At 37.3% G+C, this 16,758-nt stretch overlaps 6 protein-coding genes across 6 annotated transcripts; 4 read left to right on the forward strand and 2 right to left on the reverse strand.

Moving 5' to 3' along the window:
- Window positions 1-1,831: 1,831 nt before the first annotated feature.
- B0P05DRAFT_587581 (Noc2p family-domain-containing protein) lies at window positions 1,832-4,099 on the forward strand (the record flags this gene model as incomplete). The annotated part of the gene is made up of 6 exons (XM_051582601.1): window positions 1,832-1,949; window positions 2,008-2,035; window positions 2,084-2,162; window positions 2,214-2,724; window positions 2,771-3,942; window positions 3,986-4,099. 6 exons carry the CDS (start codon window positions 1,832-1,834, stop codon window positions 4,097-4,099), a joined length of 2,022 nt encoding a protein of 673 aa, XP_051434384.1.
- On the forward strand, window positions 3,920-6,032 carry B0P05DRAFT_543535 (P-loop containing nucleoside triphosphate hydrolase protein). Its single transcript, XM_051578444.1, has 4 exons — window positions 3,920-4,105; window positions 4,191-4,441; window positions 4,493-4,637; window positions 4,686-6,032. The coding sequence occupies exons 2-4, from the start codon at window positions 4,406-4,408 to the stop codon at window positions 5,789-5,791; spliced, it is 1,287 nt and encodes a 428-aa protein (XP_051434385.1). The 5' UTR covers window positions 3,920-4,105; window positions 4,191-4,405; the 3' UTR covers window positions 5,792-6,032.
- Window positions 6,033-7,951, forward strand: B0P05DRAFT_543542 (beta-lactamase superfamily domain-containing protein). The gene is made up of 7 exons (XM_051578445.1): window positions 6,033-6,377; window positions 6,422-6,535; window positions 6,590-6,675; window positions 6,728-6,909; window positions 6,951-7,120; window positions 7,166-7,257; window positions 7,312-7,951. The coding sequence occupies exons 1-7, from the start codon at window positions 6,066-6,068 to the stop codon at window positions 7,637-7,639; spliced, it is 1,284 nt and encodes a 427-aa protein (XP_051434386.1). The 5' UTR covers window positions 6,033-6,065; the 3' UTR covers window positions 7,640-7,951.
- A 1,256-nt stretch (window positions 7,952-9,207) lies between these two features.
- Window positions 9,208-11,272, forward strand: B0P05DRAFT_543548 (Na+ dependent nucleoside transporter C-terminus-domain-containing protein). Its single transcript, XM_051578446.1, has 4 exons — window positions 9,208-9,504; window positions 9,565-10,291; window positions 10,351-10,815; window positions 10,865-11,272. The coding sequence occupies exons 1-4, from the start codon at window positions 9,278-9,280 to the stop codon at window positions 11,186-11,188; spliced, it is 1,743 nt and encodes a 580-aa protein (XP_051434387.1). The 5' UTR covers window positions 9,208-9,277; the 3' UTR covers window positions 11,189-11,272.
- On the reverse strand, window positions 11,249-14,943 carry B0P05DRAFT_543553 (Endonuclease/exonuclease/phosphatase). The gene is made up of 3 exons (XM_051578447.1): window positions 12,659-14,943; window positions 12,395-12,610; window positions 11,249-12,338 (listed from the first exon to the last, which is right to left on the reverse strand). The coding sequence occupies exons 1-3, from the start codon at window positions 14,790-14,792 to the stop codon at window positions 11,293-11,295; spliced, it is 3,396 nt and encodes a 1,131-aa protein (XP_051434388.1). The 5' UTR covers window positions 14,793-14,943; the 3' UTR covers window positions 11,249-11,292.
- On the reverse strand, window positions 14,929-16,758 carry B0P05DRAFT_543559 (uncharacterized protein). The gene is made up of 6 exons (XM_051578448.1): window positions 16,311-16,758; window positions 16,168-16,256; window positions 15,996-16,119; window positions 15,728-15,947; window positions 15,616-15,683; window positions 14,929-15,558 (listed from the first exon to the last, which is right to left on the reverse strand). Exons 1-6 carry the CDS (start codon window positions 16,704-16,706, stop codon window positions 15,400-15,402), a joined length of 1,056 nt encoding a protein of 351 aa, XP_051434389.1. The 5' UTR covers window positions 16,707-16,758; the 3' UTR covers window positions 14,929-15,399.

Here is a 16,758-nt window from a genome sequence, read left to right on the forward strand (position 1 = left end):
TGTGGTCTTTGGTGGATATGTTTGCTTGCCAATTGTCCTATGAAAACAATGAGATAGAAGCGAAAAGCCTCATAAACATTTTTGAATCTTTACTCAATGTTTTGACAGCAAAGCTGCTGTGATCTTTATATCAACAGACTCAGAAAGCAAATTCCTGCAACTTTTGTTACTACAGCAAAGCCGAATAACTGCATCTTTACGCAGTTTTCAGCAAAAGCCCGATTCTGATGCGACGGGAAGAAGAACTGGAGTTGCCTTCCATTTCAATCTTCGCAATATAGCCCTTTGGTATGTCATTTGTTTGTTTGCCTCCACATTTACATTATAAAGTGCACACTTTTCTATTTCTCTATTTTTTTTTTTTTTTTTTTTTTTTTTTTTTTTTGGAACTATAAGTAATATATATTATCTTTTGTAACTTCATTTATAATACATTTTATATATCATCTAGAGCAAAATCATTTAAAAATGCTCAAAACACTGCTTAAACAAGCCAATCTTTGATCCGCCATTGCTCGACAACCAGACTATCAAAACAACCCGTTTTCTCATTTAAAACATGCTCTTTCGAGCCCATCAATCAAATGGTATCATTGGTTTGGCGCTTGGGTGATATTTATGTTTTTGACCATGGAGGATCCACGGAGGTCCGTGAAGATGAAAAAAAAAAAAAAACAAACAAAACAAAACTCGATCAAGAATTTTTTAGAATGACCCAATGTAAGTCTGATCCAACCAAAATCAAGTAAGACCATCTTCAAGTACTTCCAAAGAAAAGAAAGCGAGTTTACTAAGATGAAAACATCGACTCAATTTGAAGATTACTTCTAAATCTGCATCCAAAGTTCATTGCATACTGTAATCAGTATAAAAGAGGCTCTTTTTAGTAGATACTGCTTAGTATCTCTGAGTAAGGCCTACCATAATACATGACGCTTTTGAGGTCAAAAAGAACAGCTTTGGACATGTCAAACAATGAACATCATGCAAAAGGAGGGCTCGGTGTTTCAAACCCCTATTTCTTTTTACCTGGCGTACCAAATGTACTCTCTGTTTTGATGAGCATTCTTTTTTCTTCTTTGCCAATAGTTGCAAACCGCAACCACACTTTAATTGAGTTATTATAAAGAAGAAGATGGTGATGAAGAAGAAGAAGAAGAAGTAAAACAAAAAAGCTAGCAGCCAGAAATCAAGTATACGAAAGCAAAACATAATATTATAGCATATTGAAGACAACATCACCATAGTTTGGCAATTGAAATCAGCCCTGATCAACTCATACTGAAGATGAAAGACAGCAATAAAGCAACAGACTCAAGCAGATGCAGCTGTTATACAAGTGGATTGCATGTATAGCTTTTATTACACAAAGACAACAAAGACAACAAAGAAAAAGGATATACACAACACAAACATATTATGGGTTTGATCAGGGCATTCAAGCCTTTTCAAATCCTCTCTTCTTGTCTGAACAAGAGCTGGTCAGACTCTCAAACACAAACAAGAAGACTCAAAAAAGTAAATACACACTAAAAAAATTATTAAGCCCTGAATGAATATCCTTCAAACAGCAGAGAGTCAGAGCACGAAGAAAAAGTCTTAAAATGACTTTAAGAGAGAAAGGAGGTTGATAATAAGAACAAATAAAGAATAGCAACTATCGTAACCTTATGCGATCTCTGTTTTTTGAGTTGATTTGCCCATACCTTTCAAACTATTTATCCATTGCTTGCTTTGTGCAACAAGAGTAAAAATAGTCACGACTAAGTCACAATTTTTTGATTATTTCAGGTCGAGAGTAAAGAAAAAATATTCTTTCAACAAAATAACTATGGCTCCTGCAGTACAAAAGAAGTCAAAAAAGACAGCCAACAAGAAACAATTAAAACCTGCTGCAAGCAAGAAGGTGAAGAAATTTAACGGCAAGTTTGTCGAAAAGAAACAAAAGGGTAAAATATAATTTACAAAGTTTGACAGCTGATCGTGCTCACACGAATATTGTTATAGGTAATGGCAAGAAAGCACTCAAGGAACTGTAAGTCAACGTTCATAAAACAATTGAGGCTTATATTTCTGACAATAGAAGCGATAGCGAACCCGAAGAAGAAGACTCACCTATGGAAGATATCGTTGATTCAGACGACAATGATGATATCTTTAAGGTAAAAGAGAAGAAAGCTTCATAAAGCCAGTATATTAATGTATTTGATTAGAAACTACAAAGCGTTATGGATGAAGACGATTCAGAAGCTGAAGAAGATGAGGATCAAGTAAATGAAAGCGATAGTGATTTGCCTTCTGAGTTTGAGAGAGAAATGGCCGTTGATTCAGACAACGATGATGATGAAGAAGAAAATGCTGGAAAACTAAACAAAGACATCAGTCAACACAAGAAAGAATTAGAAGAGTTGAAAAAGCGCGATCCCGAGTTCTATAAATTCTTGGAAAAGGAAGACCAAGGTCTTTTGGATTTTGATGAATCAGATCAAGAAGAAAAAGATGATGATGAAGAAGAATACAGTGATATGGAAGACCCTGAAGAAGCTGTTCAAGAATCTGTCCCAGTCCTTGACAAAGCCACTTTGAACCAATGGATTGACACTGTCAAATCAAACCATGATTTCAAGACATTTAAGAAATTATTATCTGCTTTCAAGACTGCTGCCAGAATGTCAGAAGAAGATGACAGTATTACCTTTACAGTGAAAATTGAGGATCCTGCAGGTAAGTGTTTGTGAGATATATACTTGTTTCTCTAAGCGGTCTATAGTGTTTTCTAAGGTTATTATTTCAACACTTCGCCTTGCGCCTGTTGTATTTGGTCATCACTTGAAGCCCAAGAAAGAGAATGGATCACCTTTGACTTCCAGCAAATGGAGCTTTTTTAAATCCTATGTCAAATCATACCTTAATAACTTAATTCACTTGTTGCAAAACTTGACAGACGCTGATATGCTCCGTATGACTATTCGTGAAGCAGAAAAGGTCACCAATCTCTATGTCTGTTTTGATCGTCTTGCTAAAGAATACCTCAAAACACTCTTGAATGCATGGTCTAATGCTGGCTCTACTGATACTGTCCGTGTCCAAGCCTTTTTGAGCATCAAATCTTTGGCCGTTATTCCCGTTCATGCCAGCAAAGAAACAAATGGCAAGGGATACCTTGATCTATGTCTTAAGAATGTCTATTTGACTTTCGTCAAACATTGCAAAAACACTAGTCTCCATACTTTGCCTATTATCAATTTGATGCGTAATTTGGCCATTCAACTCTATGGTATTAACCCTGTTCTAAGTTATCAACAAGCTTTTGTCTATATCCGTCAATTGGCTATCCATTTAAGACAAGCCATGAAGGTCCGTTCTACCAAAAACCACAACATGGTCTATAACTGGCAATATGTTCACTGTATTGATTTTTGGGCAGATGTGTTGAATGCTTACTCTGGCCCTATGGTAGACAAAGAGACTGAACAAGAAGTAGAATCCCCTCTTAAGGCATTGATTTACCCTTTAACGCAAGTTGCTATTGGTGTAATTCAATTGATTCCCACTGCTCAGTACTATCCTCTCCGATTCCATGTACTTCGCTGTTTAACTTCAATGGTGCATCATACAGGTGTCTATGTTCCTTTGGCTACTTTTGTATTAGAAGTTCTTGATAGTTCTATTGGTATGGAAAAGGCCAAAAAGACAAACAGTGGTACACCTCTTGATTGGGACCTTGTCTTAAAAGTGCCTATCAAGAATGTTCATAGTCGCATGTATCAAGACGAAGTGCTGGATCAATGTGCCAAGGCATTAAAGACTTATTATAAAGAATATTGCCATCACATTTCTTTTCCTGAGATGGTGGATGCTGATATTGTAACAATCAAGCGATTTACTAAGAAATCAAAGAGCATAAAGGGCAAAGGAAAACTTGTTACATTAGCAAAAGAGGTAAAATATATAAGCGTATGACATGTATTAATATATCCAATAGCTTGAAGCAAAAGCAAACTTTGTGCGTCAACAACGTACTAAAATCAGTTTTAGTCCTGTCAGTCAAGACCAAATTGCACAGTTTAATAAGGACATGAAGGCCAAGTTGACTTGATTTAAACTGCATAAAACACAACCCCATGTATAGTTAGACCCCACATCTTCTTAATAAACTTGTTTTTTTTTTAATCTGAGTTGCTACTTACTGTTCTCGAATGAATGTCTTTGAAAAGAGAAAACATGATCAGATTGAACAAGATGATCAAGACATTATCAAACAGTTTTCTTCAGATCAACGACTAGCACTCCCAGACGAACCTTGTTGTGTTGTGTGTGGAAAATATGGAGAATACATTAACGATGAGACAGATCATGATGTGTGCAGGTATTTGTTCTACCTTCTCAAACTATACCTTAATACATGTATAGTCTTCAATGCAAAACAGTCAACACAGATCTAAACCGACATCGTCTTAAAAAGAAGCCTCGAACCGTCATTTTGACGCACCTCCACGACTATGTAGCTGAAAACATCCATGCTAAACTAACAAACTATCAAGAACCTTCTTCGATTGCTACTATGTCCTCAGAGCAAGTAAATCAAATGTTGCAAGCACACCAAGTACAAGTCAAAGGAAGCAAGATACCAAAACCTTTTTGTACATATGATCAACTTCAACACGTATTAGGAAAAACATTACTAGAGAATATTGAGTCATTAGGATGGTCCATGGCTACAGGCATACAACGGCAAGCAGTGACTATAGGTCTCGCAGGACGAGACTTACTGGCCATTGCACCTACACATTCAGGTAAAACAGGCGCATTCTTGATACCCACCCTTGTCCATTGTATGTCACTATCTGCTGTGGACAACCATAAGCGACGTGCAGGCCCTTATGCCATGATCATGGCTCCTACACGCGAATTATGTTGTCAAATTGAGACTGTCTGTAAGCGATTAGCTACAGGCATCCAAAGTATGCGTACAGGATTGTTGATTGGCGGTGAGCCTTTACCAAACCAATTGCATCGATTAAAAAAGGGAGTACAGATTATCATCGGTACACCAGGGCGTGTTTTGGAGATGGTTACGCATCACCCAAAGCTACTACGTGTGTGGAGGATTCGGATGCTTGTATTGGACGAAGCAGACGCTATGTTTCGAATGGGATTTGGTGCTCAAGTGCGTCAAATTTTGGGCAAGTTTCCTGACAAGACAGTGCGCCAGACATCCTATTTCTCTGCTACCATGACTGACGATAAAGCCATGCAGTACCTTTTACGCAAACTGAAATCACCTATAGAAATCAAAGTAAATCAACCCATTCAAGATAAAAAGATACCAGAAGCAAGTGATCAAGTACGACAAACAGTCCTTTGGGTCGAAAACAAGAGTAAAGCAAAACGCTTGTTTTCTATCCTCCGAAACCCCAAGTATTTCATGGTACCTATCTTAATTTTTGTTGCCAGTCGACTTGGATCTGAATTTTTAACAAGAGCCATCAAGAAGAAGAGCCCTCATCTGCGAGTTATGTCAATGCACGGTGATAAGACACAAGAAGAAAGGGCAATGGTGATTCAAGGTATTAATCAGGATAATCCTTTATGGGATATTGTTGTTTCTACGGATGTACTTTCCCGAGGGGTCGACTTGCCGACTGTGAGACTGGTCATCAATTATGACATGGCTGCCACTCTGGATGATTATGTACATCGTATTGGTCGTGCTGTCCTACCAAAGCCATTGATGCAAAACGCCAAGCAAGAGCGTAGCTGGGCAGTTACTTTTATCAACAAAGTATAGTGTGAACAATTGAAGTAGAACTTTACTAACAGGATAATAGGAACATCAACATTTATTAGAATCTTTTGCTCGTATGCTATCAAACAAGTCGCTTGCAGAAGTAACTCCCTTACCGTCCCAACTGAAACGATACTCAACCTGACCCTGTTTCATTATAAAAAACACTGCTCTCGAAAAAGAAAAACAAACAATGTTACTATATAAGCAAACCACTTTTCTCCTTTTCTTTTTGTCTCTCTCTCTCTCTCTTTCGTATAATTGTGCTACACATAAAATGGGGATGGAAAAGATTAAAAAAATTTCAGGCACAAAAAAAAGATTATTTGCAGGTTCTTCTCTTTCACTCTTTTGCTCGTATACAATGAAAAAGGCTCAGGGCAGCCATTTCTTTAGTAAAATTTTTGATAATCATCAACATGTCTTGGTGGCCCTTACTGTTACAGCAGCAGCTAGCTCTTTGTTTTACTATCTTTACACTCAGACAACTCAAGCACGATCGAGTCGTGCAATCGAGATGGTAAGGAAAAACGGAATCTCGAAAAGAAAGCTATTGCAAAAACCGCAAGAGAAATATGCCAGTCTAAAGGTAAGATTCTTTGCTATGAGCATGAAGAAATTGATACCTGATAGATTGAGAAAAGGTTTGTCAATCCTTTTGAAGAATGGACAGAAATTCCTTTTTACAAAACATTGCTTTTTTGGCTGGGAAGATGGAAAGGAAATGGTATTCCTCAAAGCATAAAGGTTTGTTCTATAAAAACAATTAAACAAACAAACAAACGTTGATTTTCATTTTAGGAACTTGAAGTAGCCTTGCCTGTTGTGCAACCTAATTTGGAGAAAATCAAAAATGGGTCAGACTCAGTAACATTTACATGGTTTGGGTAAAGTGGAGAAAAGGAAATAATGCATTCGTTTGTTGACAGAAAACTATAGACAATCAACATGTCTTATGACAATTGACGGATTGACTATTTTGTCTGATCCGGTGTTCAGTAAATGTTCAGTCAATGACTATTTCGGACCAAAGCGATTGAGACCAATTCCTTGTCAATTAGAAGAATTTATAGATACTATCGATATAGTCATTGTCTCTCATGACCATTTTGACCATCTAGGTAACATACAGCACTATAGCGCATCTAACATAAATATATAGATGAAGCAGCTGTACAAAAATTAGGAAACTCAGTTGTTTGGTATATTCCTTTAGGACTAAAGGGCTGGTTTGTTAAAAGAGGTATCTCAAACGTAATTGAGATGGATTGGTGGCAAGAATTGCAGCATCAACAAAGACCAGACATTCAGATTGCTTGTGTCCCTGCAATGGTAAGATTTTTTGATGCATGAGCGGATTATTAATCTATATTTAAGCATTGGAGTGGGTCAAGAACTCCTTTTGAAAAGAACAATACACTTTGGTGTAGTTATGTTATCAAAGGAAAAAACGATAAAATATTTTTTTGGTAAGTTTAAACAAAAAAACGTACTCAAGAATTTGTTCATTGATAACTATAAAGTGGTGACACTGGATATGCACCCGAATTATTCAAAGCCATTGGCGACCTGTACGCTCCATTTACATTAGCAGCTATTCCCATTGGTAGCTTTTTACCAACACAATTGATGCAGCATCTTCACATGGGCCCTGAAGATGCCGTTAAGGTACATTTTGATTTAGGCAGTCCTCGCTTATCAATCGGCATCCATTGGGCTACATTCATGATGTCGGATGAACATTATCTAGCGCCAAGAGAAGTTCTGAACCAAATTTGGAATGATTGTCGACCAAATCATGAGACGCATTTTACTACAACTGCATTTGGGCAGACGATTGTATTAGACTAAACACGATGAATTAAACTAGAATACTCTGTTACTTTCATTAAAAAGAAACCTTTCTTTATTTTCCCCCTGTTCATTTCCGCGGAATCATGCAACTTGAACTATTTTTAACTGGAAAAAAACTTCTATACAATTTTTGCTTAACGCAAAGAAAGAATGAACTACTGTAGTATTCTATATAAATGATAGAACATTTAAGTCAGGGGTGTATTAGTAAGATTTGACTAAGCTCAATATAGCCATGATTTGGCTCGAAATTCTTTTTTACAAAAAGCAGTAAATCATCCCACATCCTCGCACAACTCAGGACCGAGAACAAAAAAAGAAAGAATGAACGATAAGCCATAACTTCAGGACTTCTGTTCATTATCTCTTTTGGAAAAGATAAATTTATCAAATTCGTCAAATTCACAAATGCAGCTTCGTGTTTGATAAGAATCCAAAAGGATACACACTGTATATCTCACATTATCATATCTTTTCCTGACATTGTGTCAGTACCGTGATCTGTTTAGTGTGAAAAAAGAAGTTATCTAAATAAAAGGATAAAGACTACAACAGCAAAAGGGGATAAGTGATACAAGCTTGTTAAGAATCATAAGAGATAAGTGTACGCAATAAGAACTCCCCATTTTCATTATATGGTGTCACATGGTGTCTTACTTGAATACACTTTTCTTTACCTCTGTTGTTCTATCAAGAAATAAAAGTTATTTATCAATGTACGAGAATGCAGTGCAAAATTCATAAAGAATTTTTATTGGCTTTATAATTCACGAAAAGGCGGGGAGGTCTTTTTCCTTTCGAATTGTATTACTATGATTGACGGTAATGTTACACAAATCAAGTTCGAAAACAGTAATGGAGCTTTATCTTAACCAAACCCTGAGACTACTTTTCGTGGTTCTTTACCAATAAAAAATGTCTTTGGTTTTATAATACAAAAAAAAAAAAAAAAGGATATATACAAGGAAATAAAAAAATAATCTCGATTTATTTCTGATCGATATAATGTATTAACTTGACACTTGTGTGTGATGGGACGAATCCTTTCTTTGAATTCTGTCATTGAAAATCAGTTTTGACATTTTTAATATTGAAATTCCATTCGAAAATAAAGTTTCATAGTACCAATGCCTCGGTCTAACCTTTCAAATCTTAGAATCACAACTCATATCTTTACCAACGTGCTGGAATAAGACAATAAATAACATGAAATAGATCTCAAAAAAAAAAAAAAAAAAAAAAAGAGCGTGAGAAATTTGAATGAAAAATCCCTTTTTTTTTTTCTTATTTCTCTTTAGTTACTATTTCTTCTTTTGTGCAGGATTTCCTAATTTTACACGGAGTTTATTGTGCTTCGTACTAATCAAATTTATTTGTTGGTGGGCTCTATTGATAACACCGCAAAACACAAACCAATAGTGAGCTTATCTTGGTATTCAAAAAAAATTTTCACTGGTTTGCAATACGTTTAATGCTTAATTTGGAAGTATGATTGGAACTGAATTTGCGTATATAAAACAAGAGCCTAATTCATTCCAACTCTCGTTGTTTATTTTCTTCTCTTTCCATTACTATACCACTAATTTAATCTATTTCTATTTTTTTACTGATTCAACTCACTGTAAATATTACATAATGGATCAAGAGAAAAATTCAGTCACTTCACCTCCTGAACATCATACACTAAATGAAGGTTATGATTTGAAGAAAACCAACTCTTCTTCTAGTCAAGACAAAGACTACATGTTTGACAAAATGAACGTTGTCGAAGAAGCCAGTTACGATGCCAACGAACCCAACAACGAACACAAAGAGGGTTCAAGCAAACGCTCTTTGTATCAAAAATACCGTAAATTGATTCTGTAAATATCAATGACTTGCGTCAATGAACATGCATTCTAATCCTTTTATTTTTATAAAAGTCCTGCTATGTGGCTTATTTTCACTGGTTTTTTGATTGCTGCATATGTCTTGCAGATTCCAAAGGGTTACAACCAAGAACTTTTGATTTTGGGTTTGGTCTACCTTTACTTTACTCTCTACGTCTTCTTTGTCTTTGCACCTACAACAATTGTCAGTAAACCATGGAACTTTTGTGTTGACAAGGTTTCTACATTTATTTACACTCACATGAGTCCTCGTATGAGAATGATCGCCTATGGTTGCTTGGTTGGTGCTGTCATTATTGCCACTGTCTTTTCCTTCCCTGAAAAAGAAGAATCACCTCGTGTCCGTCGTTTGATTTCCTGCTTTGGTTTGTTTGTGTTTATCGCTGCCACTTTTGCTTCTTCCAAGCACCGTAAGCTTGTTCCCTGGAACACTGTCAGTACTGCTATTTTGATTCAATTCTTGTTGGCTCTCTTCGTATTTAGATCTACTGCTGGTCATGATATTTTTTCTTGGTTAGCCACTTTTGCTGAAGGTTATCTCTCCAAGGCCTGGTACGGTACTGACTTTACATTTGGTGATAGCGTTGCTAATGCTGGTATCTTTGCTGTCTCTGTCTTCCCTGCTATTATCTTCTTTGCCTCTACTGTCCAAATCTTATATTATATTGGTGCTATTCCTTTCTTGTTGAAGCATCTCTCTGCTGCTTGTATGAAAGTTCTTAACGTTTCCGGTGCCGAATCCGTCGTTGCTATTGCTTCCGTAAGTCCGAAAAAAAAATTTGCGTGTGTCATTCATCTAACATCTATCCGATCAAATAGCCTTTCCTTGGTCAAAGTGAAAATGCCTTGTTGATTGAGCCCTTGATTCCTCATTTGACAAAGTCTGAAATCCACCAAATTATGACATGTGGTTTTGCCACTATTTCTGGTTCTACCCTTTATGGTTACATTGCTATGGGTGTTTCTGGTCAAGCTTTGTTGACTTCTTGTATCATGTCTATCCCTTGTTCAATTGCCATTTCCAAGATTAGATACCCCGAATCCGAAGAATCCAAGGTTGCTCATATTAACGAAATTAGTCACGATAAAGATACTACCAATGCTCTTCATGCTGCCGGTAAGGGTGCTGCCGTTGGTATCAATATTGTCTTTTTAATTTTGGCCAACTTGATTGCTCTTTTGGCTCTTTTGAACGCTGTCAATGCTCTCTTGACTTGGATCGGTAACTTTATTACTATTCAAAACTTGACTCTTCAATTGATTACTGGTTATGTCTTTGTACCCGTAAATATTTACAAAAACTATATTTACCAGATACTTACATATTTGATAGGTTGCTTGGTTGATTGGTGCTGATGACAAGGATCTTGTTGCTGTTGGTACTTTGATGGCCAACAAAGTTTGGGCTAACGAATTCGTTGCCTATCAATTATTGACCAGTACTTACAAGGATACTCTTTCAACCAGATCTCAATTGGTTGTTACCTATGCTCTTTGTGGTTTCGGTAACCTCAGTTCTGTTGGTATGCAAGTGGGTGTCCTGAACTCTCTTGCTCCCAAGAGAGCTGGTGAAATTTCTTCTTTGGCCGTCTCTGCAATGATCTGTGGTTGTATAAGTACATGGTTATCAGCTTCTATTGCTGGTATGCTCGTCTAAAAAAATTATGTATATCCACCCTTCTTTTTTCTTATTTTTGTATAATTAGTATTAATAAAACCGTAATATCTTATAATCCGTAAATTTTATTGTATAAGCAAGTGTTATATGCTACCCAGTAGCTTAATAACAGCATCATTAACATCCCAATCTGACTTTTCTAGCCTATTGAAGGCTTCACTAAGTGAACACAACTCATAATCAGCTACATATCTCGCCTTTTTGTCCTTGATAAATCGATCTATTTGTTCTCGCCACTCTTCTTCAATCTTACTCATCAAAACATCACGCTTCTTTTGGTCTGTAATCTTTGTCTGGAAACTAAAGCCAGCGGCAATGGGTCGATGGTCTGAACAGCGTGGTTCATATCGGCGATAAAACAGATTCTTGATATTTTTTCCTTTGTATAATACACGATCACACCAAGCAGGAACACGCTTCTTTTCTGAACTATCATAGAAATCAGTGCCAGGATCATATTTGTAGGTGGGATCAAATTGAATAGGTGCTTCTTCAAATGTGAGTAACTTGAACAGAGGATTGTTGATTCTTTGTCGAAGTAGTTGATCTTGTTCTTGTAGCTTGCTCCATGCTGTTTGTTTGTCGTTGCTTGTCAAGACACGCAATACATCTTTTCTGGCCATCTTAATACGGTAATTAAGATCACCACTGAGGAAACAAAATTCATGATCAAGTATCATAGAACCATCACCACCATGCACAAATACATCAGCATAATCATGACGAGGGAAGCTAGCACTTTGAAGGATACCTTCAGCATCTGCATTTCGTTGTTGCATATGATTTTGACCAGCTGCTAAATGGCAATTGACAAAACAAAGAGAAGAGTGATCATAAACAAAACGAATGGCAATACCGCCCTTGTTACCATGAATACTCTTGTTCATGACTTTTAAGCCTGTCTTGACAGAAGTTGAGTCCACGTCAAACACACGGTTTAGATCCGATGTGCGGACAAAAATACAACTAAACAGGCCAACCATTTGATCTGTCTTTAAGACAGTGTAATTGTGGTAACCATAATTTTCACTGATAATACGGATCAGATAATCATGCCATAATTTGTATCTGTGCGTCAATACATCCTCTGTTTCGTTTGGATCTACTTTTTTGCGCGCAAATAAAGAGCCTAAAGCAAGACAAGAGTTGAGTATGTTGATTATCATCAAAAGAAAACATATTTACGGGCTGTTTGTTTCTTTGATTCGAGGTCTACAATTTCTTGAATGCCCACAACAATAATATCGGGATCTTCCATTGTGCCTAACCATTCACGCACTGCTTTGTCGTCTTGGCCAACAATCTTTTCAGGTTTGTTTGCATCAATATTCCAAGAGCAAATCATGACGCGTGCATCATCATAAGAACAGTATTCCTTAGATCTCTTTTGCAAATGTTCATCTAAGATAAAAAAAAGAGTTAAGATTAGACACATATGAAGGCATTTACCTTTCCAATGTTCAATCAAAAGTCCGTCCCATACACCAACAAATCCATTCGAATCACTACTGACGACTTGCAATCGACCTTTGATTTCATCCAATATCAAACTAGATTCATCCACGACTAATTGAGTTACAGCCCCTGTATGTGCCTTCCACATCTTGAGAACAGCCCATTTCTCGGGACGAGTATCATAGACATAAATCATGCCTGTATTATACCCCGCCCATACGTGATATTCACCTACACTAGCCATAGTGCAGATGCCGTACATGGAGACCGTAATAACCTGAAGACGCTCCATAGTCTTAGCATCCCATACACTGATCTTACCGTCATCATGAGAAGCAAAGATACGAGAATGATAATAAGGAATTGTAATCAGCTTTGTGATGTTGCCTAAATCGTTTGGTATACGCACAGGTGTCTGCGACTTTGTATCATTACTGCCTTGTTGAGAACCAGCTACAGGAATAGCATGAGCAGCCAATGTACGTCCAGAAGACATCCAGAGCTTGGATCCATAGATGGTAGCAGCTACAGCATGTGAAGTGACATGGTATCTTCTTGGCATGGCAGTCAACAATGGATTGTGTTGTGCATGATAATCTGCTGAAATCACATCCCAGACATTCAGAATACCGCTTTCATCAATTGACCAAATCTCGGAATTACCATAGCGCAGAAGAAAGTTGATAGATGCCATATGAACATCATGGCGTTTACTCAGAATCTTGTTGGCACCATTTCGGATATCGACCACAGAGATTGAGTTGTCATGCCGAGCTACCCAAATATATCGGCCTTCATCTGCGGGAACACGACTCGGTGCCACTGCAATTGCACGTACCTTATCCCCACTATCTGGGTTTTGAGAGTTGCCATTGTTATTATTGGCAGCATTCTCAGTCAAAACAGTACCAGTGACAGTACCTGTATGAGCATCCCATGTTCGGAGTAGACTGGCACCTGTGATTAATACGTTTTGAGTGACGGCTAACGCACTCAATGAACTCTTATGACCTGTTGAAAATGGCTTCTCAAGTACAATCAATGGTGCGTTTCGTGTAGCTCGGGAGAAATCTGGGCATGTTGTTGTTGTCATTAACAGTTCTGTTCGAGACATGGCTCTTTGTTTGTTCAAGACAGTGTTAGCTCGTTTTATACGGCTAGGATCATCTTCCAATTCAGAGGGAGTGTCAGTAAAAGATCCTTGTAGTGGGTGCTTGCTGTGAGGAGCAGAAGCGATAGTATGAGCACGGGCAAGTGTTGATTGAGAAGGACGGGGAGGCAGTTGAGGCATTAATGGACTTCCTATAGGACGGGGAGGCAAGACAGGAGGAGAGACATTGACGGCCTCAACAGTCTCAGTAGGCTGATTAGGTGTAGAACGCACGGGTATATTGACAACGGCAGGTGGAGGCTGTGGTGACTGTATGATTGGTGAAGCGACTGGTGCATGAGCAGCATTCATGCTGTTTCTAACAGAACTATGATATTTCTTGCTGGGTGGTGGTGGGGGAGGAGGCCTTTTGCCTGTTGATTTATTAGAGGAAGAAGAAACAGAAGGAGAAGGCTGTACATGATGCATTTCTATTGTTGTTGTTGCAGGCGTAGGTGCTTCATGACCTCGAACACCTGGCGCTCCAACAAAACGTGATTCTTCTAATTTTGTATGCTGCAAATGTGCTTTCTGGACTTGTTCAATCAAGCAATTATCGCCGTCCATATTTGCTTCATCTTCTTCCTCTTCCTTTTCATACTCCTCCTCTTCCATATCGCTATCTCCATCACTTGATTCATCAAAAGGATCCTCGTCTTCTTCATTTTGTTTGGGGTTTGTATGATATGTTGGTGGGGGCGAAGTATTTGAGAAATTTCCGGGTGTTACGCCAACACCTTCAAACTGTTGTGTCAAAAGCGAAACTCGTTTAGCTGCTGTTTCTCTATCCATTTCTCTTTGCTCGGCGTCGTCTTGTTTGTTATTATAAAGCACAGGTTTAGGTGGAATAGGTGGTGGTGATACAACACTACTTGCACTAGTGCTATTTGGCTGTTCCTGTCGAGGGATCGCCTGTTGTGCCCACTTGCTTTTCAACACTTGAAAAGACTGTTGCTCGTCGTGTAACTGTTCTCCCATACCTTCTAGAGTCTAAATTTAAATAAAACAGCAAAAGAAAAAAGAGAGAAAGAAAAAGAAAACAAACGCCTTATTCTGTCTCTTTTTTTTTCGCACTAATTCGACTGCTGAATTCAAATTCTAAATTTGTTGTTCATTATGTACAAAAAAAAGAGATGATATTTTATTGAATGAGACCCTTTTATAAGATAAAGTGCACCTATTACATAAAGCAACGAGCTATAATTACATTATCTCGAGATTGGGACAATGGCGTATTTTTTTAGACCATTTTTTTTCGCTGAAGCATTACTCATTGCCAAGTAATGTTCTTCCCGTTGTTTGGCGCTTTTTATAAGCAAGATGTCTGCACCTCCTTCCTTACTTTCCTCATCCGAATGCAATTGAGGAATTCTAGTCAAAGCGCAAATGGCATGATTCAAGAACAAATAATACATTGATTCTAGATAAGGAAGCGCTCTGACAGCCAAGGTAAGATAGGGTATACAAACACTTACTGTGAAAGACTCTCACAAAGTAGAGCTGAGTCAAGATAATGCTTTATTTCAACTGTAGATGTTCCAACCAGGCAGTAAGGAAAATATAGGCTGTTCAAAAAAAAACAGATTTAATTGGCAGCATCCTTGCCCAAGTCCCGAGTAATCTTATCTAGATGTGGCATAAATTCATTTTGAGGCACATACAGATCAAATTCCAGATCCGCAAAAACTGCAAATTCATTGTTTCTGACATCTGTTGAATCGATATTTAACTCTGTTTGCATTGTCTATGTATTGCATGAATAAATTAAATTTGGTTCGTTTCTTTTTCTTTTTCTTTTTACCTCGAGTAACTTGCCAAATTTAAGATCCTTTGGTTCATTTATCTTGGTGGCTAGAAACAAACAACATGCTATGCAATGATGCATGAGTACATGAAAAATACCGAAATATTACCTGCTATTAGTTTGCGATTTTCCTTATTAATAGCTTGTTTTTGGACTAGTTTCTCAAAATAAACGTAGGCATGAGACAGGCTCGAAAGCTCAAGATCCATGATCAGAGCAATATTGAGTAAATGGGATTTGATGGCATTGATTTTAGAAAAAGAAATATTGATTTCTGGATATAATTGACGAAATAGTTGGTTCATGACTTCTTTTTGGTTTGTCTTATCCTAAACAAATGTTGATAATATACTTCTTTTTTTTTATGTCGCTTATACCTCCAATGATAAATCATAATTTAAATAGTACGGATCATAAAGTGTTTTTGAGTCATTGGATAAGAAACAGCCATAAGATATGCCTTTTTGTTGTTTATATGAAGTATTTACAAGATGTGGATGGCTAATTAAAAAGAATAAGAAGAGAGTGTATTGCATTGAGCATATTTACAGGTAATAGCGACCTTTTGTTTGTCGAATTATTCCTTTATAAGACGTGAGTAAAGCCATGAATCCCTTAGAGTGAGGTGGTATTGATTCCTATTTAAAAATAAGATGAGTACAACACAATGACAGTGGCATACATGAATGTACATCTTGTGATAGCATATGCTCTACTTTCTTTTTCACTTTTTCATAAGCAATAGGGCGTTTACTGTCTTGTCTTGTGAGTTTATAGTGTTCAATAACAGAGCTATCACTACTTGATAATCGATGATAGTAAGTTGGTCTTTTGGTAGACAATGGAACTCTCTCATCTTCATCATTATCTTTCACTATTGTGTCGACATAAATAGTATCATTATCTCTTCCAACTAAAAGGGTCCCGTATCGAGTAAAGATTGTGTTACTGTTCGTTTTCTTTACGGAGAAATCTTTATGTGAAAAACAAAGTTTATCGGTCTCGTTTCCTAATGTGATATTTGATAGAAAAGAAACAGCTGCTTGTCGCGAATTATTGTGTTTCGGCTGCTTTTTTGTTCTTGACATAGTATGCTTATATAATCAAATAACGAGCAACAAGAAAGAAAGAGAAAAAGAC

The sequence above is a fragment of the Gilbertella persicaria genome (genome assembly GCF_025201335.1).
Source record: "Gilbertella persicaria strain CBS 190.32 chromosome Unknown B0P05scaffold_22, whole genome shotgun sequence".
Lineage (NCBI taxonomy): Eukaryota > Fungi > Mucoromycota > Mucoromycetes > Mucorales > Choanephoraceae > Gilbertella > Gilbertella persicaria.